The sequence below is a fragment of the Acomys russatus genome, chromosome 32, assembly GCF_903995435.1.
Source record: "Acomys russatus chromosome 32, mAcoRus1.1, whole genome shotgun sequence".
Classification (NCBI taxonomy): Eukaryota; Metazoa; Chordata; class Mammalia; order Rodentia; family Muridae; genus Acomys; species Acomys russatus.
Window position 1 is genome coordinate 2,394,742 of NC_067168.1, and position 25,199 is coordinate 2,419,940.

A 25,199-nucleotide genomic window follows, 5' to 3' on the forward strand; every position below is an offset into this window, starting at 1 on the left:
GCCTACACCTGCGCCCTTACCATGTACCACCGAGACACGCCTCCCAGGCAGCCTCACGACCAACTAGCCAAGGGCTGGCACATGCTTTCCATATGATTCTTTCTTTACACTTACAACAGAAAATTACCCAAACTTTATAAAACTAACAAAATGGACTTCACTGAGATATGCTTTCCCTTCCAGCCTTCTTTCTCAATCTCTTTTTCCCTTCACGTTTTCCCTCTCCTAATACTTTTCCCAGATGGTCTTGGCATCTTCACAGTGGCAAAATAGAATGAATCTTGGTTTCTCATCTCTGGTAACATTAAAAAGAATGGATGGAGAGCTAAGCGAGAACCACCAGTGTGGAATCATTAGCTCTCTGATCTAGTTTCAGGAGGTATGCCATCAATAAAGGAGAAATCCAGGGAGAATGGGTGCGGTTTAGCTTGAACAGATGAGGGATATGAGAACAGTGAGAAAGACAAGGCACATAGCCAACAAGGAGCAGTGTTGTCCTGATTTTGAAATTTGAGCCACGCTCAGTTTTCCAGGACAGTAAAATGACAATAAAGAGGAATGACAGCCACACTGCCTGGTATCCCAAAAGATAGCAAATTATTTCAGGAAAAATAAAATGAGTAAATAGCTGTGAAGAACAGGCTCCAGATTTGGTTTTTGTTTTTTTTTTTTTCCAAATAAAATAAAATAATAAAAAAATAAAAAATAAGTATTCGGGCAGAGACAAATTTACTTTTTTTCCTAAAGAGTTTTATTTCAAGTCTCTTTCACCACTCTCCCAAAAGGCACAGGCCAATAGCAACTATATTAAAAAGATAGAAATGCAAGAGTCGAATATGCTTATGGTGGTACAAGCTGTGTCTGTTTGTCTGTCTGTGTCTGTCTGTCTCTGTTTCTCTCTCTTACACATACACAGAGACACACACACACACACACATCTTATACTCAGCACCCTCCCCCACATAGAAATGTACACATCACACATTTAATGAAAACATAAGTGAGAACTGTGCTGCTGCCACAACGATAAAGATCAGTGTTCCGACATGAGTTATGGGATCAGGTGTTTGTGAAATGATGGGCGTGGTCGCAGGTGAGGGCAGATGTTAATGCCCCAGGACCATAACACCAATCCACATCACATCTTCAGAAACAAGCTAGAATTCAGCTAAAATTATTTTGGAAGCTGACCCTCTTATTTAATTTGCTCTACTTATGTAGTAAGCAGAGAGCTAGGTTTTGTAGGATAGTGAAGAACTGTGTTATATATTACCGGAATTTCCTGTGGGTATTTCGTAGTGCTCCTTTAGGACACTTGGATTTTAAAGCCTACTTATATCCTTGTGAGAGACATTAGGAATGTGAGTCATTTGTCATATATTTAAGAACATACCACACACTGAGATGGCTCGTGTTAGTTTTCGATTGACGCATCTATAAGCACCCAGCAGAAGAACCTCTGAGGATGTTTAAAGTATTATCTTCATTACATTAATACATTGAAAAGGCCTGCTCACTGTTGGCAGCATTATCTCCTAGGCTTGAAATCCTGGACTGAATGGAACGAGACACCACCTAAGTACCAGCGTGTCTACACTCGTGGTCTTGGCTTCCTTGTGGATACACTATGACTGACAGCTGTTAGCTCCTGCTGCTGTGACTTCTCCACAGTGATGGACTGTAATTCAGGGCTGAGAGCTAAAATAAGCCCTTCCTCCACTAAGCTTGTCAAGGTAGTTCATCATAGCCATAGGTAAAAAGCTAAGATATATACATAATAAAATACCTATACATCACACTTATTGGGAAAAATCAAAATAAAATTTATATACACAAGTATATAAATTCATAATAAGTTTAAGCTTGAAACCTCTAAAATAGATAGCATGTAAATGTATTTAACAAAAGGAATCAGTTGAGGAAATGAGAGTATTATAAAACCAACAGACTATTAAAAACCTAAACTTAAAAAAAAAAAAACCTCAAAGTATGCACAGATTTTGCTTTCTTATGTATTATAGACTAAAATGTCAACATAATGTATGCTTATAGGTATACGTATAGAGAGTTACATAAGTTATATCTAATTTTTAGTTCAAAAATTACACTGAAAAATCTTAACTCCACCTGTGCAATGACCACATCAGCTTACATGTCCATGTGGCTGGGGACATGTGATGAGATACAGTCAACAGCTACTGAGAGAGGAAGAATCAGGGTTTTTTTTTCTAGGGATGAGCCCTCTGGTAGGTCATCCACCTCTGAGCACATATACATAGGAGCAACACTAAATGATCTTAAGTTGAATACATGAGGAGAAACTATGAAATTCAGCTGGAGTTGGGGGGAATACAGGAAGAACTGGAGGGGGGAGAAAGAGAGGTGAAAATAATATAAATAGAGTACTCATGCATGAACTTCCCCAAAAGTAAAATTTTAAATTAAAAAAGGATATTTTTACAGGGGAAAATACCTAACTAATACAATATTTGCTATAGAACATTAATGGTAAAAATTGCACCTAAAGAAATTTTGAAACCACTGCTGTAGAAATCGTTAGTACTGTTATATACATGCTTTGAAATTTATAGCTCATCTAGAATTAATGAAATGTAAAATTTTGCAAGGCACGTGGCTAGGTGAAAAAGAGAAAATGGAACCTGCACACATATATGACCCAGTACAGTGACTGAGCACATGGACTTTGGAGATTAATTATTTGGGTTTAAATACTTACCTTGCCATTTTCTCCACTAAGGGAAACCTCAGTGGCTTTGCACGTTGATGCCCTCACTTGTAAAATTAATGTCAGATCAGGACTTAGGCCCATACCACTGTAAGGGTTGATGCAGTCATAAATGAAGCGATTCTAAGCGTTCAGTACAAGGCGACATTTACTGAGAGCTTATACCGGCACATGGAGAGCAGCCTGATTTATGTTAAAATTGGAAGTGATGGTGATAACAGAGGACTGACATACAGGAACAGATATGAAGGCACATGCACAGGAGAGGAACAGAGACACATATACATTGTGATGCCCGTGTGAAATTCGGAACTTCAAAGAGGATAATTCTTGTTTGGGTATTTGTACGATGGAATTTTAATTTTATGATTGAATGCTAAACACTTGCTAGCTCCATTCATGCACTACCGTGCCATGTGAAAAATGTTACGATAGGCTATATCTACTGAGTAATTGATGTGCAAAATATTCATGCATAGGTAACATACAAAGAAACATAATAAAAAGCAGCTCAGAAAAGTCAGCACTGTACAGTGGCATGACTGTGTTTATGAACAAAATGATAATTTTAGGATCTAAAGTGGTGTGTTAGTACCACTTTATATATATATATATATATATATATATATATATATAGTGAAAACTTTTTGTCATGAACATGTCATGTATTCCTAGTCAAGAAAACTACTATTAAGGAGCAGCTGATGGTTAAAAAACAAAGCTATTTTACTGTTCAGAACCAATGACAAAAACAATGAGGATGGCCATGCCATCAACATTATCATGCAAACACCTTGCCTTCAAAATCTATATTGGGAAGACAGCCAAGTGCTACTGGCATATGAAATGAGTTAGAGTCAGACTTACTTACCCACCGAACACCTGGAGTGCGGAGAATTTGGAAGCATCCAAATCATTGCCACTTACTATTCGAGCCTTAAACGAATCACAAGAAAACAAAACAAACAAGTGTTTAGCATAGCGCAGCTACAAGAGGCAGACTGGGGGGGAACACAGGCCGACTGCACTACACACGGAGCACCTACAGTGATGAAAGCTAAGCAGGGTCAGCTCCGAGTCAAAGCTGTGTTTTTGTGACGGGAGGTTTTGGAATTAGCTGCGTTTGAACAGAAGCACTGGAAGTGCATTGCATTCCAAGTACTCTTTGCCCTTAAAACTTGGTAGATTGCAGGGGAGACCATGAGTCAAGCCAGGAAGGTCGGGATTTAGGCAGATTTGAGAACAGATGCTATGTTTGACCGTAGCAGACCCCTGGGTTGGCGAATAGAAGCTAAGGAAGCGCAGCTGGCAAGGAGTAACCCCTTCATAAGTGCAACACACTGGGGGACACTCAAAGGACAAAGAATGGAGAGCTGGGAAGACATGCATTTTTCAACAACTCAGCGAGAACCAAAACAAGGCTAACAGGTCACAAACAAACAGGTACAAAAGACAAGATCCGTCGGGAGGGAAGAAAAGAAAAAGTACGATTTAAAACCTTTTCATCCATAGAGCTGCTATCTGGAAGAGAATCGGAGAAGAAGGGATAAATGTTAATGGAGCTTTCCAGAAACTATTGAACATACACATGAATAGACTCATTGGAACTAATAAAGACTACAAAGGAGTCATGTCCAGGCTGAACCCCAAGGGGATGAGGGATCACCGAGTCACGTAGTGTAAATAGCCAGAATTCTGACCGAATGCTTGAGAAGTCACCGGGGTGAATTCTAGATTTAGTAAAAGGAAATGCGTCCTACAAAGAAGGCAGTTGAAGAGTCAGAGGTCCCAGGGTCCAGCTGAGACTCTGCCACTCACTTACTTGCCTTGGACTAGCTACCCAAATCCCTAAAATATCAACTCAGCTCTGAATGAGGTTTAGATGGATTAGAACACAGGCTGATTGATCACAAACACTGTTGAAAGAAATAAATACCTGCACAATTCAAGCTATATACTAGCAGTTATATTACCATATAATGACCAAAGATTATTTATCTGAGGTTTCTCACACCATGAAACTTGTGCTAAATTAAGAAGTGTCCATCTTACAAATATCAAGACTGGTGTCTGAGAAGCTGATATGACCTCACAGCTAATATGTGGGAGAGGGAGGCTCAGATCCCGTGCCCCTGGTCCTCTGTGGGGTGCTTTGGAAACTCAGAGTTCTAGGTGAATCACACAAAGCAACAAGGCTGGTGGGTCCACAGCCTTCCAGCACAATTTGGGATAGATCAGGGCCTTGTATATTTCAGTTCCATTGATCATGGGACCAAGCAGATGGGTGAGCTCTCCTGGGAGTTTTCTAGTTGCTGTTTTCACAGCCCAGTCTGAATCTGACAATACCATAAGGATATGATCACCTGTCCCTTACACAGGAATATTGCTCTTAAATTTATGTACTTTTGCTTATAGAATAAAGCTGGAGGGGCGTCTCTACAGAAACTGGCATGGCACTAGAGTTAGGCTGACCGTGAGGTTCAGCTCTTTTCCTTTTTAATACGGAAATGAGACTCAGTAAGACAATGCTCCCAAAGTCACACAGCTCAACAATCATCTTTCCTGATGATAGTCTGAAATATGTTCATTTTTTGACTCATTAGGTATGGCTTGATTGCTATAAATAAATAGCTTATGTACGCTTTAATGTATCTTAGGGTTGTCTTCAAATGTAAGAGAAAACTAAATATTCTAATAAGTAATAAAACATGAAGCTTATTTGTGTCATGAATATTTTTAGATACCACATAAAATATAGCAAATAAAATTACATGTTAATTTAAGAGAATAACATATCCTATCTGAAAAAATTTTAATCCCGCAGATGACTCAAAATCAAGGAATGACTAACATAAGGTGACATGTCAATGGATCACACATCTATTAGTCAGAGAACTTTCATCAGAGCTTTAATAGGCACTAAAGGTTATTTTCTAAAAGTGTCTAATTTTTAGAAATGACTTAAAATAGGATTGGACTGTGGCTTGCTAAAGTTTAATGCTGCTAAAATAATTTATTTATGATGGAAATACTAGGCCATCTCAGCAAGCACAAAACGAAAGTCTCTGCTATCATTTTAGCTTATCTCTAGATGTTCTGGCCATTAGATATTGAAATATGCAAATAAATAACATTAATATTAGGAGTCAAGGTGCAAAAGAGCTATTGTTTTTCAGGAATTATAATTTCATGGTCAGCAAACAAGACAGAATCACTAGGAAATTGCAAGTCTTAGTAAAGTAGCAAAGAAATCAACTGTTTAGTAAATACATAAACAAAATAAAAAGTTATCATCTATTTAGTAACAAAAAATAGATGGAAAGATCTGATTTAAATATTTGATGGCTTGAATGAGTAATCTATATTAGTTGCCCTCCATTGATATCTGTCTTTCATGTCAACCTTCCAGGTGAATGAGTCACCTTCCAAGGTCATCACCACTGTGCGTTTGTTACGTCTGGTCCGTTCACTGTTCTTTCATTCACTCATTTCTTCATTCAACACATAATTACTATCTACGGAACCTTTTGGGTCTTTTAGATGCCTTTCTTCTCTTTCTATTACATTACCCCATGAAGCCTTCCTAAAGTGCAGATGGGGGTCGGTCGCCCCCCCAGCCGCCCCACGTTTCACAACCCACCAGTGACACACAATGTCCCTGTGACAGTTTCATGGCAGTGTGCTGCAGTTTCCTAACTCCCCTGTCTTCCCCAAGCTAACCTCCGGACATAACGAAAGCACAAAAGTCCTATTCCACGCACAGCCTTTAAATCCTTTGCTGTGACATGCCTTTTCTCCTTCCTCAGATCTCCACTGTGCCTCCTCATCCAGACAACAGAACGGCATTCCGCTCTTCCAAACCCGCCTGAAGTAAATTCCATGCCCTGGAAACTTTTCATTCACCCAGGGTGAAATTGTAGTTATTTGTGAGCCTTCTGACATGGGTTCTGGGAACCAAACTCGAGTCCCTCTGTAAGAGCAACAAAGCTTTAAATGGCTGGGCTGCATCTCCAGTCCCCATTTTTGACTTTTTAAAAGAAAAATTTGGCTGATCTATAAACATATTAAAAATGCATAAAACCTGACACAATATGATACTGGTAAAATAATAGGTGAGAAGATGGGTGAGACGTCAATGAGCTAATATAAGCTAATGTGGAAAAATTAATGCCTGAGAAAAGGCTCAGCTTCATAAGAAGAATTGTGAACAAGTAACGGTGTTCAACACTATGCTATGCGCCTATAATATCCATGTCATTCTCATACATATTCCACAAAGTTCATTTGTACCACAGAATTAAATATAAAACAATTACAGGAAGAAAAATTAAATATAAAAGAAAATTAGATATTAAAAATTGAGATAAAGACAATTCACAAATTAAATTAAAATGCAACAATGGTAATTAAGTGTGAAAATTATCCAATTTATTTATTATTATCCAATCATGCATAATGAGGACTACAAATTAACATGAAATGGAATAAAGATTAATTTTAATGACATTAAAATTAATTTCCAAGGATATTGAGAATATCATCGGACAGGAGTATGCATAATTGATGAGAGTGAACGTCATAGTACAGTAATGATTAGCTTCTGGACAACCTGTTATGTTTGGATAGGATATTCCAGTTTGGGACATAAATGCTAAGAAATCATTGTTGTGGACGAACTCATCTGCTCAGGTGCTTCTGTGAAGTTCTGAGCATTGAGACCTTGGGATGTAGCTACCTGTGGGAGCTTGGTCATTGCAGGATGATTGGTTAAGGCAGAAAAGAGTCCTAATCTTGTTCTTGTCAAAGAAAATCGTGTGGGGACACACAGACACACAGACAGACAGACAGACACACACACAGATGCATACACACACACCAAGCATTATAAAAAACAAGTGCAGAGTTATGCTGATGTATCTCAAATAGCTACCAGAGCCCCTGAGAGGCGGAGGGTCCTCTGCGAGCATCTGCAGAGGATGCAGTTCCTGCAGGCAGCATCTTGACTACAGGTGGCCAGCCTTCAGAGCTTGGGAGACAATCAGTGTTAGGGATTTTAGACCATTTCGTTTGTGATACTAAGGGATGATAGACCTTGGTAAATCATATGTTTTTAAATGCTAAAACATAATTATTATGTAGAGATGAAGTAGTTAACTATTACAACAAATAATAGGGAAAGCACACATGATGGAGTATCAAGGTATGGGCTGAAAATTATGTTCTATGACATAGATGAAAATATGACCATTAATATCCCTGCATTTAAATAGTATATAAGATGTAGGAAATGTTAATGGCATGTAAATCAAAACCAACAGAGTAAGTCATTATTACATTAAAATTCTATATAAAAAACTAAGTATGTTGGGTGGAGCTCTATGAGTTCAAGGCCAGCTCAAAAAGCGAGTCCAGTACAGCCAAGGCTACAGAGAAAAACCAAAAACCAAAAACCAAAACCAAAAACCAAAAAAAAAAAAAAAAAAAAAAAAAAAAAAAAAAAAGAAGACAAAGAAGAAGAAGAAGAAGAAGAAGAAGAAGAAGAAGAAGAAGAAGAAGAAGAAGACGAAGAAGAAGAAAACAAAGAGCTATGAGCCTTCACAACAACGTAACAGTTCTCTAACAACAGGTCACAAGGCATCTATATGAATAAAATACATGATACACGATATTTTATTTAAAGTGATTATAGAAATGCCAGTAAGATGTAATAAAACGTAGACAAACATTTTAGTGAAATTATAATGGCAAAGCAATATGAACAAGAGATTAGCCAAGAGAGACTTATGAAAAGGAACCACACAGAAACTTAGAAACAAAGTATGTGCACATGTATGTGGTGTGTGTGTGTGTGTGTGTGCGTGCTGTGCCTACAGAGGCCAGAAGAGGGTAGTGGATCCCCTGAGGCTGGAGTTACACCGGTTCCCAGCTGCCATGAGGGTGCTGAGAACTGGACCTGGCTCTTCTGAATGGCAGCAAGTGCTATTAACATCCAAGCTGTCTCTCCAATTCCAACTCACTTTATTTTTTGAGTCAGGGTCTCTCGCTGAATCTGAAGCTTATCAATTTGGTTAGACTGGCTGGCTAGTGAACTCCACCAGTCCTCCCTCCCCTGTCTCCCCACTGTTAGGATTATAGTTGTGTGTTATCACTCTGAGCATCTCTGTGGGTGTTGGGGAACCAAACTTAGGTCACCAAGTGTGGGTGGCAAACCTATTTTCCCACTGAGGAACCTTCCCACACTATTATTAATCATTTGATTAGGAAAAGTAACAGGAAAAAATGTGCTCACAAAAAATACAGCTAGTAATATACCTAGACTAAAAACTCACTGAAAAAGTGAAGGATATTACACAGTAAAAGCATCAGACGTTTTTTTGATAGCAGCTAAAGTAATGCATTTATGTATTGACGTGTTATTTTACAGGCTAGGACTCTCAGTATTTCAATAAAAATCTCTTAAACTTAATATTCAAAACAAAAGAGTGGCAATCCATAGTATATTTTCAGACTTTCATAGAGACACTCTAAATTACAAAAAAGAAGAAAAAGAAAAAGAACGCTACGGCTTTTATCAAATACTGAGGGATTAAAAAGTCAGAATTATTGGAACAGTAGAGCATCGTCACTGAGAAGGTTGAGAATAAACAGAACAGAACTGAGCCAGATCCCAAGCCTCCTACACACTGCTTACCACACACAGGGCTAGCAAAGCACAGCACTGGAGAACATGTACGCAATAAGGCTGTGACCATTTCTTCATACGGAAAGGATTGAAATTTTGATTTCATTCCCAAGGCATGCACATGACAACATTTGTGGTGCATAAATTGTAAACATGACTAAATCTTTTTTAAAAAGTGTGTGTGTGTGTGTGTGCGTGTGCATGTGTTTGTGTGCGCACACATTTGTATGTGCACACGTGTGTGCGTGCACATAGGTGTAGAGAGCCCAGAGATTGACATCAGGCACCTCTCCCAATTGTTCTCAATCATATTTTAAGCCAGGGACCCTCACTGAGCCCAGAGCTTACTGGTTAGGTAGGCTTGCCGGCCAGAGAACACCAGCGATCCTCCTGTTTCTGCCTCCCCAGTGCTGGGATTGCAGATGCCTGCCAACATGCCTGGCACGTTCAGCGCGCTCTGAAAATCTGGTCTTAGAGCCTCATGCTTGCAGGGAAAGCGTTTTACCCACTAGCCATCTCCCCAGCTTCAGAATTTTTAAATCTTATTAAAAATAAAGATTATATGTATATAAATATATATGAAATAATGAGGTAAGAAATTCAGATAAAACAGGAAAAGAGGAAAGCTTAAGTGGAAAGGATGAAAAACCCACCACATCAGATGTAAGATATTTGTACAGCAAAAGCAACCGAGCAGAGCACGGCACAGCCCCTGTAACCAACGGAAGATGGGGTGCTGATAAGGGGTGTGCTAGCAAAGCCACAGATAAGCGAGGGGATTTCAGAAGCAGCTCCCGGGGGGAAAATCTGAGAGAACAAAAACCTTGGAAAAAGATACACAGACTTCTCAGCTGTGACGAGTCTTCCAGTCAACATAACTCATGTTCTCTCATAATCTCCAAAATGAAAACAATTCAATATCCCAGACGACAGTGCTGCCATGGGTGGCCATGTCCAGCAAGTGCTGTAGGCAGTAGAAAGCAATACAAAACTCTGGAGGATAAAACAGCAGTGTCCGGCAAGAATAAGTCACCACCCTTTAGGCTAACAATTCTGTCTCCAGGTGTGTACCACAAAGAAACTCATGTGCGCTTCTGTCAGGTTGCACGGAGAATGTGCTCAGGGGCGTGGAGAGATGGCTTAGCAGTTACTTACTGCTAGTTCTGAGGACCAGACTTTACTTCCAAGAACCCATAGTGAACAGCTTGTATCTGCCTGTAACTCTAGATCCAAGGGACCCCCATGCTTGATTTTGGCCTCTCCAGGCACTGCACCCATGTACACATAAACACACACACACACACACACACACACACACACACACACACACACACACACACACACATACACACACACACACGTGTGTGTGTACATTAATGAAAATTTAAAAAATAAATCTTCAGAAAGATATTTACTACATGTCATTGCAAAAATATAAGATCTGTCACTTTAATGTGACATGGATGAATCTCCCTATCTTCTGCTTTAAGGAATATGGACAAATTTGACTGATAGACCCAAATGCCAACAGCCGCCAGAGACACAGCTGTCAGTGGGAAAGTGACTTACAGAATTAATAATATAATATTACTCAGATGAACAGTTTAGGATCGCATGTCTTGACTCCTAGAGCATTCATGAGCGGCGAAACTCTGACAGCCGAGCCAGAGTGACACATGCCTAGCCTGTGACACATGTGTAGCCCTGTTAGAGATTGTACCCGGAAACAAAGGGCCTGGGTCTAGTGAGCCGAGTAAGCAGACTGCAGATCTATGGGCAGCGCTGTCTTCTAATTGGACCTGTGTATAAAGCGAAGATGCATCTGCCCCAGAGTCTGGCTCTAAGGCTCACTGTCTGCCCTCAACACTGGCATGGTCTGGGAAGGAACAAACAAATCAGAGGATGACACTCATTTTCAGTGTTTGCACAGCCATGCATGTGTTGGACGGAGCTGCCTATAGTGGGGTGAGGGGACTCTGGGGAGGCATGGCTGCATGGTGGGGGTAAGGAGGGGTTCCTGCTGAGCAGATGCTTCAGGACCTTCTAGACTATACTACTGGTCTGTGAGAGGTAACTTTTTGTGGTCTAGAGTAAATCGCAGCTTGCCTGTGAGTACTTTCTGAAGGTTTTCCCTGGACCTAACTACCTTCTAATACCCTCTTTTTTACATACCTTACATACCCATAGGCACATGTTTTACCCATTTGGTTGAAATTTTCCCTAAAAGACTGCTAACACATACAAACTTACCTCCTTTTATCTCTTCTCTGTGCAGTAAGCACAGAGCTTGGGACATAGCAAACACAATAAAGAAACCTATGCCTGGGCATGGTGGTGCACACCTGTAATGCCAGCTCTCAGGGAGGCAGAGGCAGGCCGATCCCAATGAGTTGGACGACAGCCTGGTGAGTTCAGGACAGCCAAGGCTATGCAGAGAAACCCTGTCTCAAAAGGAGGAAGAGGGGGAGGAGAAGGAGGAGGAGGGAAAGTAGGAGAGGGAGGAGGAGGGAAAGTAGGAGAGGAGAGGAGTCCATGACAGAAGCTGTCCCTACTCTCCATATTATGGGACCCACAAGGAGACTGTGCTGCCTACCTACTACATCTGAGCAGAGAGTCTAGGTCCTCACCATGCATGGTCCTTGGTTGCTGCATCAGTCTTTGTAGCTCCCCATCCTCCACCTGGATTTTTTTGGCTCTGTTGGTCTCCTTGTGGAGCTCCTGACCTCTCCCTCTTTTCTTCAACTCTTCCAAAAGACTCCCTGTGCTCCACCCTGGAGTTTGGCTGTGTGTCTCAGCATCTGCTTGAATCTCTTGCTGGGTGGAGTCTTTCAGAGGGCCTCTATGGTAGGCTCCCTTCCTGTTCCTTCTCTTCAACTGCTTCCGGTGTCTATTGTATTTGCCCTTCTGAATGAGCATTAAGCATCCTCCCTAGGGTCCTCCTTGTTATTTAGTTTCTTTAGGTCTGTGGATTGTTGTGTGGTTACCCTTATTATTTGGCTAATACATTTAACTCATTTAATGTTTGTAGAATTCTCAAAACTGTGGGAAGCTGTAACCGAAGATCTGTGGGGTTAATAATTTATGTCATTCATCCCTCTTAACCATACGAACAGGATGATGTGCCTCTCAGCATCCAGACGGAAATAAGACAATATGTTTGATTTGTCAGCAGGACAGTTCTGGTGTTGATTCAGAGGATGGAGAAAGTAGAATTCGCTTTTTGAAAAATGTTAGTATTGCACCTTGTGCTGGTTAGGAGAATAGCACTCACCATGAATGGGCAAGGATGACAATTGGGCTGCTTAACCTCAGCTGCCATCTTCTAAATGAGCAGTTATCACTGGAGAAATGGACCACGTGTATGAAGCCTCAAAAGCCATCACTTAGGTCTGCACTGGGAGGAGGAAGGACCAAGTTCTACATCCTTTCTGCCTTGGCCAGCTTTTGAGTGTGTGTGTGTGTATGTGTGTGTGTGTGTGTGTGTGTGTGTGTGTGTGTGTGTGTGTGTGTGTGTGTGTGTGTGTATACATGCATACTTCTGTTCAAGCAGTGGGGACACTAAGGGAGGGATTTTATTGGACCCTTTAGCTGGTGAGGAAGAAAAACCAGAAAACTTTTATTCCTACTGCTTGTTCTGGCTTGATGATCTGGAAAACTAATAACCGTTAATTGTTACAAAAGGCGCCACAGCTGGGGCAATAACGCCCACAGAGCATACGATACATTTTTCTTATGGAGCGGAACCCTCTTTTTAATCAATTTGAAAGCAACTACCAGAAAAGCACTGTTTTTTCTCCTACAATATTTCCCTGACAAGTGTTCTCAACAAAGACAGAAATCTCACTTCTAGGTTTATGCACTGAACACAGAACTCGATTTTATATTCATGTCCCATTCCACCCCAGGAATTCCATCACATTATTTTTCCAGGCTCTTCCTGGTAAAGCATCTTTGGAAACCATTTGTTCTCCAAAGTATTTCTTAGGTGAGGCAAGAAATTGTCTATTAAATATGCATGTAACCATACCTCAGATAGTAATTTGTTTTCTAACATCTTTTAAAGTGCATTTATTTGTTTGGTGAGGGGATGACACATAGTACACGCATACAGGTGAGAGGACAACATGGAGTCTGTTTTCTTCTTTCACCAGGACAGTCCTGAGGATAGGACTCAGGTCATCAGGCCTGACATCATGATGGCCACCCTGAAGATAACATTTTAATCCCTTTTCTTCATTTAGAGTAAGTGTGACAGGGAAAAGGCTTTTGAAAGTCTATTCTGGGGGGTGAGCTCCACAAGCGCTGACCCCCACCCCACAGGTTGCAGCTCACCTTTGTTCTTAGTCATTTCCCTTCTCATTAAGCAGCACTGTCAGCCTGGTGTGGTGGCACAGAGATTTAATACAAGCACAGAGGCAGGTGGATCGCTGCGAGTTTGAGGCCAGCCTGGTCTACAAAGTGACTCCAGGACAACCAAGATAACACAGAGAGACCCTGCCTGGAAAAACTATTTTTAAAAAAGCATCACTATACATGTAGTTTATAAGGAGAATTTTTTTCAGGATGAAGAAAGTACTAAAAAACACTTTGGGGGTCTAGGAAGATGACTCAGTTGCCACCCAAACATAGGACCTGAGTCTAGATCCCCACTGCCCATCTGCTGACACTCTCTCGGAAGCCAGTCCAGATGAGTTGGTGAATGTTGGGTCGACTTCTAACCCCATATCCATGTACACACATGTGTTAGTATACCCACATATGCTTATGAACCTACACATCTATGAAGATACACGCATACATGCCACACATACAAACAGGTATGTGATGTGTGTGGCTCAGTGTTATGTGTGTGAGAGAGATTTGTAAAAAGCTCAGCTATGGTTACAGAGCAGTTGCACTGCGTGGCTTACTTTTATTTTTATAAAACATGAGCTGGAGACTAAGACCACTACAGATAAAGCCATCAGTGACTCTAAGAAACATCTGTCTATGCAAAAGGTAGCCAGGGTTGGAGAAAGTGACGGTGGGTAGATCTTCCCTGTTGATGGGTATGGAAAACATGACCACCACAGCAGGTGAAAGGGAGTGGAAGTACGTGTCCAGATTCCAGTTTTTTACTTCATTGACTCTGTCAGAAACTACTACCCTGTTGGGTGTGGTGGTGCACACTTTGAACGCAAGCACCCAGGAGGCAGAGGCAGGGGTATCTCTGTGTGTGAGGTCAGCCTCATCTACATATTGAGTTTCAGTCACCAGGGCTTCCTACAGAGACCTTGTCTTAGAAAAGAGGAGAGAAGCAACTCTGTGCTGAGGCTGTCCAAAGAAATCGCCCTCGCAGGGAACAGGCACAGAGGATGCCCTCCCTGCCTCTGAGTGTGCAAGCGCTTCTGTTTGAGGAGCAGCCTGAGTCTGTGGCCTTCCCAATAGCGAGGAATTCAGCCGGCTCTTTAGTCTCCTTCTCCTGTCTTCCAAACAACATAATAAGGGTGGAGTAAATAAGCCACATGGCAGAAAAAGGCAAGCCACTTATCCCTAACTGGCCCTACAGAGAAATCTGTACACTACGGCTTTTAAAAGTCAAAGCATCGTTCTGTGATTTGAGGCTAGAAATTCAAACCTACTACAACACCATAATTTTTTAAGGCAATTATTGTATTGCTATGGTTTGAAAATTGCTATTTAGTAAAATATATGTATTTCAGAGAGAATATCGGTACCATGCCATTATCTCCAAATACTTGCTAGTGTTCCACAAAGAAAACAGACATTTCTCCCAAACAAAATAAAAGCCGGTTAATCTTTATATATTTTTTTCTTACTTTAAAACTTTCCTGTTTCCTTTTCTCCCCATTTTATAGACCATGGACTCAAGGTCACAGGATTTTTTCCCCCTCCAAAGTATTGTTTTGGTTTTTTATGCACCTCAGTCTCCAAGTCACATAAACCATTTCCATTTTGCCTCAGCTAAGATCAGTTTTGGGAACATTTAGAACAAATGACTACAGTCTAAATCCCCTCAAAATTCCAACTCTAGCCTTTCAGTGGGAATTTTCACTTTAAAGGGCGTTTCTCTTGATTTCATCCTAGGATGGAAATAAATGGAGCAGGAAGGACGATCTCATTCATTCTTATTCTCCTTAAGTAGATAGCAAAACCATCCCAAGGTAAACCGGAGGATGCTGTTCATATCAAAGCTGGCCTCCCTCAATCTGCCTGCGCCATCATCTATCACACTGATTCCCCTTGAACTAGTAGCTGAGACTCATTCTGAGGGGAAACTGCAGCACCAAAGCCAGTCGAGCCCCTACTCTCGCTGGCTCCTGAGGTTGCACCATAAAATTTAAAGCCTGTGTCATTTGCTGTATCTCCTGCCGGCTCTAGTTCCTTAAAGGATGAGAAGACAGCTGCCATATTTCTTTTACATACTACATTCCAATTCATGCTTGGCAAACATTTGTGTCTATTAACAACACAGGAAGATAATTCAAGCATGTGCAAAACCCAGCTACGGTTCCTGTTTAGAGCAGTAGACATGGCTGTGTGAGTGAAGACATTCACACTAAAAATATTAGTCTTAAATGTTAAAGACTTTTCGATTTTTGTTCCTCTCTAAATTACTCGGGATTAAACCTAGGGTCTTAGAGAGGATAAGGCAGCATTTAGGCTCTTAGCTATATCCCTTGTTAGAGCCTTCCCCCTCCCTTCTGGTCCTTATTTTTCAGCTGTGTACTATTGACTTATTTGGTAGATTACTATATAAAGGATAGGCACACTTATAACACGCATTAAGACTAAAATAAAGAACACTACTGAAAGCATGAAGGGGCTGGCTCAGTGGGTGAGAGCCCATACTGATCCTGGAGGAGAACCTAAATGCAGCTTTCCAGAGCCCATGGTCGACATCTTACACCTGATTACAACCCCATATCCAGGGTGTCTGACAGCCTCTTCCTGAATCCTGCAAGTCATGTGTTTATACACATATCTGTATAATAATGATCCTTATAAAGAATATTAGTCATAATTTTCTTTTAATTACAATTAATACCCTATGAGCATATACAGGGGGAGGAAGTCCCCCTCAGGAACAGTCATAGGGAAGGCGAATAAGGGGAAACTGGGAGGAGACAAGGGATGGGATAACCATTGAGATGTAACAAGAATAAATTAATAAAAAATTAAAATAAAAAAAATAAATAAATGTATTTTAAAAAGAAAACAAAACAAAACAATTAAGTTCAGTTTTCTAAATAAAGCATTTGCGATTTTTAAAATATTGCCTAAATATTTAATTTCAGGATGGCCAAATAATGCTTACTGCATATTAACTGTGAAAGAAACCAGTCTGTAAAATTTATATTTTCTGGAATTCAGTTTCACATTAAAACAGCCATAGTTACACAGAGCAGGGAGGCACACAAGAAAAGAAATTCCCATCCTAGCTACTGCTTTTTGAATTGAATTTTAGTCTGAAAATGAAGAAACAAAGCACATATGCTGTTTTGCCTGGCCCAATGCATTGCTGAAACTCCTCTTTGGTTCTGTGACCATAGTCCAACATAACCAGCCTTAACCTACTGTCTGATTTACTGTTTGGGTCAGTTTAAACTCTGGTGTTCTGGGATCTGAGAAATGACTTTGAGGAGTAAGGAGTGAAGAAAGGAATGAGTGGGAAAAGCGATCTGATGAGGAAGATGCTAAGAATGGCGCAAGAAACAGAGTAAAGTTAATGTAGGTGAGGGAGGAGGGGAGACTACATCCCAGTGAAACCAAAGAACAAGGACAGGGTGGAGAGCGCTATGAAGTGATGCTCCACACAGCCTCTGCCCCACACAAGCGCAACGCAAGGCACTCTAGGCAAACTCAAGTCTCCATCACTTTGAAAAGCCAACTGAAGATATTCTTTCTTGATATGAATTATTTTCAGGTTTGGAAGAGGTAAGTGGTCACGGGGGGGGCAACTTGAATTCTTGCTTTTATATTTATCCTCTTCAAGATGACTTGAGAATCAGTAATAATCTATTTTTATAAGAAAAATTCATGTACTCTGATGAGCCCAAATGCCAGAGCCCTCTATATAGTATTATTCCCTGCATCCACACACAGGAGCCCCGGAGTTCTGGTAACTCTTTCCTAGTCTTCAATAAGGTGGACACGGCCAATAGGAGCAACAGCAGTTCTTAAATCCAGGTGATGAGTCAGGGTCTCTAGGAAGGCTGTCTCACAGGGGCTCATTATAGTACCAGCCCTGAGGACGGTTCTGACACATGTGGCATGGCAACCACCAGCCTCCAGCCTCTAAAAGGAAAAGAACTAGCAAGCTGTTGAGCCCCCGCTGTCTGAAATACAGTAAGTTGATCCCTCTTCCTCCTCTGCTCACTTTGCTGATCATGTCAGTCAGTGCTTGGTTCCTATCCACTTCAGTAAAAAGTCATGAAACTATTCCAGCTGTGTCCTTCATGTTGTTTGCTTTTATACAATTATCCTATTTGTTTCTCTAAGTGGTCTGGTCAAAAACCCCTCACTTCAACACTAACAGTCACAGCCTCCACCTGTTGCCTCTACCGCTGCCAGGAAATGCGGTTTGAATAGTAAATATTGGGCATTTGAACATTTGGTTCCCAGTTGGGGAGGTTTAGGTGGCACAGGATGGCTGTACAAAGTATGTCACCTGCGTGGCCTTCAGCAATTAAATTCCATGCCTCTTTCTGTCTCCCTCCCTCCCTCCTTCCCTCCCTCCTTCCCTCCCTCCCTCCCTCTTCTCACTCCCCTTCCTTCTGTGATCTCAAGATGGAAGGACACAGCTTCAGCTTCCTGTTCTAACCACTATGCCTCTCACTTGCTGCCATCCTGTACTCACCAGTATGGACTCTAGCCCGCTGAACCATAAGCTCCAATAAATGCATCTATAACTTCTCTTGGTCATGGTGTTTCATCAGAGCAACATAAATGTTAATACAACCTATTATTGTGCTTGACTCACCAGGGCTTCAGGCGCACCATGAAAATTCCATTTAAATGCAGTGAACTAGATATATATTTTTCTCTGTTTGGTGATATCAGTAATATACTAAAAGATTAAAATATTTAAAAACCCTCAAAATGAAGGGCACAATAGGAGGAAGCCAATGGTGGGGAGTTAGTGCAAAAAAGTAAAATTAATTCATATTACAGGCACCTTGACAATGGGTCTCCATGCTGGGTACCAGGGCAAGTGCTATGAACACAGGGAAAGAGAAGGAACGTAATCAAAAGATCACCCATTTAAGCATACTATCTGGACTTCCATGTGCCATTTTCCTCATTATGGTTAAGCTGTTCCAGCCTCAGGGAAGAGCCCCAACATTTATTCTCATGAAGAATTGAACTTGAGACAGTATGGATGCAAAACTTCAGAGAAAGCATAGAAAACGAGATAAAAAGCAGTAAAGTGAAATCCTGTGTAGGAATTGTTAACTTACCAGTCCCCTTGCCCACTCTGCTTTAGAACTACAGGGCAGGTGTGGCACTGTGGTATACGGTGGAAAATGACGCTTTTCTTCAAGACACAGAAAAGAGGATGAGAGACAAGACAGCCTGATGAATACTTTGACAGACAGACAGACAGACAGACACACACACACACACACACACACACACACGCACGCACGCACTCACGCATGCACTCATGCACATGCATGCATATGCACTCACATATGCACCCTAATTTAGGCTTGCCTCAATTCCCAATCCATCAGTTATTAACTCCATCAAATACCCAGAGTTTCTAATAATCTTCCCAGTGCCTCAGGCTTATATATGAACAAGAGGCAGTGATTGCCAAGCAGCGGGAACCCAGAGCCAAGGCGGCAGGTGAACACAACCAAACGGTAGAAGGATCTGTCAAAAGGGAGCAGTCACGAAGTGGAATGAAAGTGAATTATAACTGTAACTCATTACAGATTAGAAATTCCATCACCGCAGGAACATGGATGAGATGCTACAAAACGAATCATAAATGAGAAATAACTCCAGGATATTAAATTTTAGAAGCTGATATAAAGCTATAAAGTATTGAAAGACAGGAATCAGAAAATTGCTCCCAAGTAAAACAACATCTAAAATAAACAAATAAAACGACGGGAAATGACAAATAGGAAGCTGGAGGTCAATTCTCAAAAGCCAACCTCAAGTTTTTAGAAATGCAGGAAAGAGCAGAGAAATGTGTAGAGAAAAAAATTACCTAAGAACTTTCAAGAATAATTATTGTTGATATCTAACATATAAGCTATTTGGATAAGCTTTCACCTGTCTTTATACTCTTAATAAAAACAACAAGTTTGGTCTTAAGTTCATTTCCAGAAAGTTATCAGAGACCAAGATGTATGAAACTATAAGTATTCTCCAAGAAAGGGGCTGGGGAGATGGCTCAGTGCTAAACTGCACGCCATGCAGGCTGGGGAACTTGAGTTTGGATCCCCAGCACTGCATAAAAGGTAGGCAAGGCACCATCAGGTGCCTGAAATTCTAGAGCTGGGAGAGTGGAGGCAGATGTATCCATGAAGTTCACCAGGCAAATAAGTCTCGCCAAATTAGTGGGTTCCAGTTTCAGTGAAATGCTCATTTTCAAAGAAGATGGTGGGCTACCACTGAGGGTAGACAGCTGACATTGGCGTCTGGCCTCTATTTCATACGTATATGCACGTACACTGCAGGAGCACATGCATCCATCAATACACACATGTAAATATAAATACATTCATTAAAAAACACCCTCTGAGGTGAAAAAGACACTAAAAAGTGACTCTCTGAAAGATTTGTTCTGAAGGTTACTAACCTCCAGGAGACAAACCCAACAGAGAGAACCTAGGGACCATAGAGGGACAGTGAAGGTCTGAACAGTTTCCAGGTAGTGACAGAAAGAGAAATGGTATGGGGACAGCAAGTGTCCGGAGCAATGACCTCTGGGTAACATGAGCGGTGTGCAGACTCCAAGGACTCTGCAGTGATACCTTAAAGGTCTACGTGCTTAGAAAATAATGAGAGTGTTCTGAGAAGTCTAATGGTCCATGTAGGAAATAATTATCAGAGGCATGAAAATTAAGCAAGGGAAGGAGCAAGGCAATCAATAACGCCAGGAAAACAAACGTCCCCAAGTAAGGACATTTGCTGGAGGGATTATCTTGGGCTTGCTAAAAACATCCAGCTATGTGCATATCCACAGTAGGCATAAATTAACCAGGAACTAATCCAGTATAAAAGTGAAATGTGAAATAGTGGGATGCTTGAATGGAGGCAGAAGATGTTGAAGAATAAAATTTAACATACAGGGCTGATGATTGGGTACAGGTGTCCACTCTTGGGAACCTAATGATCTGAGTTCAAGCCTCAGGATATACACATAGAAGTAAAGGACTGACTCTTATGATTTGACACTCATCCAGTGACCTATGAACTCAGCCTCTACCAAATAAATGTTAAATAATTACTTAAAAATTGATATATGGGGGACCCTAGAGGTAGCAAAGTGGTTAAGAGCACTTACTGCTGTTGTAGAGGACCAAAGTTCCATACCTAGGACTCACATGTGGGGTTGCATCCATCTGAACTCTAGTTCTGGGTATTTCTAACACCCTTTCCTGGATGCCCCAGACCAGTGTACCCATGTAGACCACCTACATGCAGGCAACACACACATGTATATAAATAAGCATTTAAAAATTAATATGTGAGAGGCGCTAGCTCAGCAGCAGCTCCCCTGCTGTGACGCAGTCTGGGTGGAGCGCTCAGTTCCACCAGCGGCGCTAGCTCAGCGCAGCCGCAGTTCTCCTGCTGTGACCCAGGCTGGGCCGAGCACTCAGTTCCACCAGAGGCACTGGCTCAGCACAGCCACGGTTCTCCTGCTGTGACACAGGCAGGGCGGAGCGCTCAGCTCCACTGGAGGACCTGGCTCAGCTCAGCAAGCAGTTCTGCCTGAGACACTAGCTCAGCTCGGCACGCAGTTCTGGGGCGCTGATGCAGGATGAGGTCAGCACACAGATTCAGCCCAGAGGCCCTAGCTGGACTTGCCAGGCAGATTGGGCCCAGAGATTCTAGCTGAGCTATGCGCACAGGCTCGGTGGCCCTAAGACTCTGGCTGGACTATCCACGCAGTTTAGGCCCAGAGTCCCGGGCTTAATTCAGCGCGCAGTGTGAGTCCAGAGTCCCTGGCTGAGCTCGGTGCACAATTCCGCCCCGGAGACTCGAGTGGAGATCGGCGTGCAGTTTGGGGCCAGAATCCCTAAACTGTGCTTGGCAGACAGATTGGGCCCAGAGACTCTAGCTGAGCTTTTGGCACAGTCCTGGTTCTAAGACTCTGGTGGGATACAGTGTGCAGTTTGAATCCAGAATTCCTGGCTGAGCTTGGCGGACAGTTCGGGCCCTGGGTCAATAACTGACCACAGCATGCACTTTGGGCCAAAGCCCATAGCTGAGCTTGGTGTGCAGTCCCAGCCCAAAAATCCTGGCTGGACCCTGTGTGCATTTTGGGCCCAAAATCCCTAGCAGTGCTCTGCAGACAGTTCAGGCCCTGAGAATCTAGCTGAGCTCGGCACGTGGTTTGGGCCCAGTGTCCCTGACTGGACTTGGTAGGGGACACAGAAGGCTATGGATACCTTGGCCTGACTCAAGGCTCATTCAGAGACCCAGAACGATTGCAGGACTCACAGCACAGGGGAGCTGAGGATCACTGGCTGTGACAGTCCAAAACGACAGCGCTAACCTCCTACCATCCACACCAGTAGAGAATCAGAGCTTCCAGCCTAGGGAAATCGTGAAAAAACAAGTGACTCTATCATCAGACTCCCTCCATCCAACTCTGGAAGCTACCCAACAAAAACAAAGACGGCAAGATGTCTAAAGGACAGTGTAGAAGCATACGCAAAAAAACCCAAAACAACATGACGTCTCCAGTTTCCAGCTATCCCAAAGAAAATAACCCAGAGAACTCAAATACAATGTAAATACAAGAAAATGACCTCAAATCCTTAGTAATGAGGATGATAATGGAGGAAACAAAAATTCTTAATCAAATGCAGGAAGACGCAGCCAAACAGGTGAGAGACATAAAAGAAGCACATAGAGTGGAACTGGAAAAACTGCACATAAATGCAAACAACCAGATAAAAGAAATAAATAAAACGGTTCAAGCTCTGAAGACCTATAAAGAGGCAATGGAAGAAACTCAGGAATATACAAACAATCAGATGAAAGAAATAAAAAAATCAGTTCAAGATCTGAAAATGAAAATGGATTCAATGATAAACACACGGACAGAAGAAAAACGAGAACGTGAGACATAGAGAAGAAGGCGAGCAATACAGAGGTGAGCTTTTCTAACAGAATCCAAGAGATGGAAGAACGAATCTCAGGTCTAGAAGATACAATCACAGATCTTGAAGCAACCATTAAATAAAATGCCAAATCTGGAAAACTCCTGACACAAAACATCCAAGAGATTAAGGACAACCATGAAAGAAGAAATCTGAGGATAATAGGCATTGAAGAAAGAGAAGATATAAGACTCCAAGGCCCAGAAACTAATTCTCAAACAAAATCATAGAAGAAATTTCCCAATTTAAAAGAAAGAGATGCCTATAAACATACAAGAGGCCTATAGAACAACCAAATAGAATTGACCAGAAAGAGAAAACTAAACTGCCATCACATAATAATCAAAACACAAAACATACAGAACAAAGAAAAATATTAAAACCTGCAAGGGAAAAGGGCCAAATAACATTTAATGGCAAACCAATCAGAATTACACCTGACTTCTCAGCAGAGACCATAAAAGTGAGAAGGGCCTGGACAGAGATCCTGCAAACCCTAAGAGACCACAGATGACAGGCCAGACTACTCTACCCAGCAAAACTATCAATAACCATTGATGGAGAAAACAAAATATTCCACGACAAAACCAAATTCAAACAGTACCTATCCACAAATCCAGCTATACAGAAGGTACTAGAAGGAAAACTCTATCCCAAAGGGTCAAGCTACAACCAAAACTACTCAGGAAATAGATAACTATACCATGGCAAAAACACAACTACACAAATGCTCGACTGGAAACAACATCAAAATTAAGACTCTTAAATAGTCACTGGTCATTAATATCTCTCAACATCATGGCCTCAATTCTCCAATAAAAAGACACAGACTAACTGAATGGGTGCAAAAACAAGATCCAACATTCTTCTGCATTCAAGAAACACATCTCACCCATAATGATAGGCATTACTTCAGGGTAAAAGGTTGGAAAATATTCCAAGCAAATGGTCACAAGAAGCAAGCAGGGCGTAGCCATTTTAGTATCAAACAAAATAGAACTTTCAACCAAAATTAATCAAAAGGGATGAGGAAGGACACTTCATACTCATCAAAGGTAAAGTCAACCAAGATGACATCACAATTCTGAACATCTATGCTCCCAATACAAGGGCACCCACATTTGCAAAAGATCTGTTGAAAAAGCTTAAACCACACATCGATCCCCACACAATAATAGTGGGAGACATCAATACCCCACTCTCACTGAAGGATAAGCCATTGAAACAGAAACTAAGCCGAGAAATAACATCATTAACCAATGCCATGGGTCAAATGAATCTAACAGATATCTATAGAACCTTTCACCTAAACAAGAAAGAATATACCTTCTTCTCTGCACCCCATGGAACCTTCTCCAAAATCGATCACATCGTAGGTCACAAGGCAAGTTTCAATAGATACAAGAGGATTGAAATAATACCTTGAATCCTATCAGATCACCATGCTCTTAGGCTGCAATTCAACAACAACAGAAATAACAAAAAAAACCTACACGTACGTGGAAACTAAACAACACTCTGCTAAATGACACCTGGGTCAGGGAAGAAATAAAGAAAGAAATCAAGGAGTTTCTGAAATTCAATGAAAATAAAGGAACAACATACCCAAATTTGTGGGATACATTGAAGGAAGTGCTAAGAGGAAAATTCATAGCACTAAGTGCCTTTAAAAAGAAATTGACACATCGCACATAAGCATCTTAATGACACAACTGGAAGCCCTAGAAAAAAAAAGCAGAAACACCCAAAAGGAGTAGACGTCTGGAAATAATCAAACTCAGGGCTAAAATTAACAAATTAGAAACTAAGAAGACAGTCCAAAGAATCAACAAAACCAAGAGCTGGTCCTTTGAGAAAATCAACAAAATAGACAGACCGTTAGCCAAACTAACTGAAAGGCAGAGAGACAGTCTTGAAATCAACAAAATCATAAATGAAAAGGGAGACATAACAACAAACGCTGAAGAAATACAAAGAATTTTAAGATCCTACTTTGAAGGCATATATGCCCAAAATTTGAAAATCTAAGGGAAAGGGACCATTTTCTTGATCAATTTCACTTGCCAAAGTTGAGTGAAGAACAGATAAACAAGCTAAATAGTCCCATTTGCCCTACAGAAATAGAAGCAATCATTGATAGTCTCCCAACCAAAAAAGAGCCAGGGCCAGATTGTTTCAATGCAACATTCTACCAGACCTTCATGGCGAGCTAATAACCGATACTATTCAAGCTACTCAAAGATAGAAATAGATGGAACATTACCAAATTCATTCTATGAGGCCATAGTCTCATTGATACCTAAACCTCACAAAGGCTTAACAAAAAAAGAGAATTTCAGACCAATTTCTCTTATGAACATCGATGCAAAATACTAAATAAATACTTGCAAAACGAATACAAGAACACATCAAAGATTATCAT

At 41.2% G+C, this 25,199-nt stretch overlaps 1 protein-coding gene across 1 annotated transcript in view; it reads right to left on the reverse strand.

Annotated features, from left to right (window-relative positions):
* The window catches only part of Unc13c (unc-13 homolog C), a 426,680-nt gene that overhangs the window by 326,121 nt on the left and 75,360 nt on the right, over positions 1-25,199 (reverse strand). Inside the window, 2 exon segments of the mRNA XM_051140226.1 lie at positions 3,618-3,682; positions 4,245-4,267. Of these exon segments, the coding sequence (XP_050996183.1) occupies positions 3,618-3,682; positions 4,245-4,267 (88 nt within the window).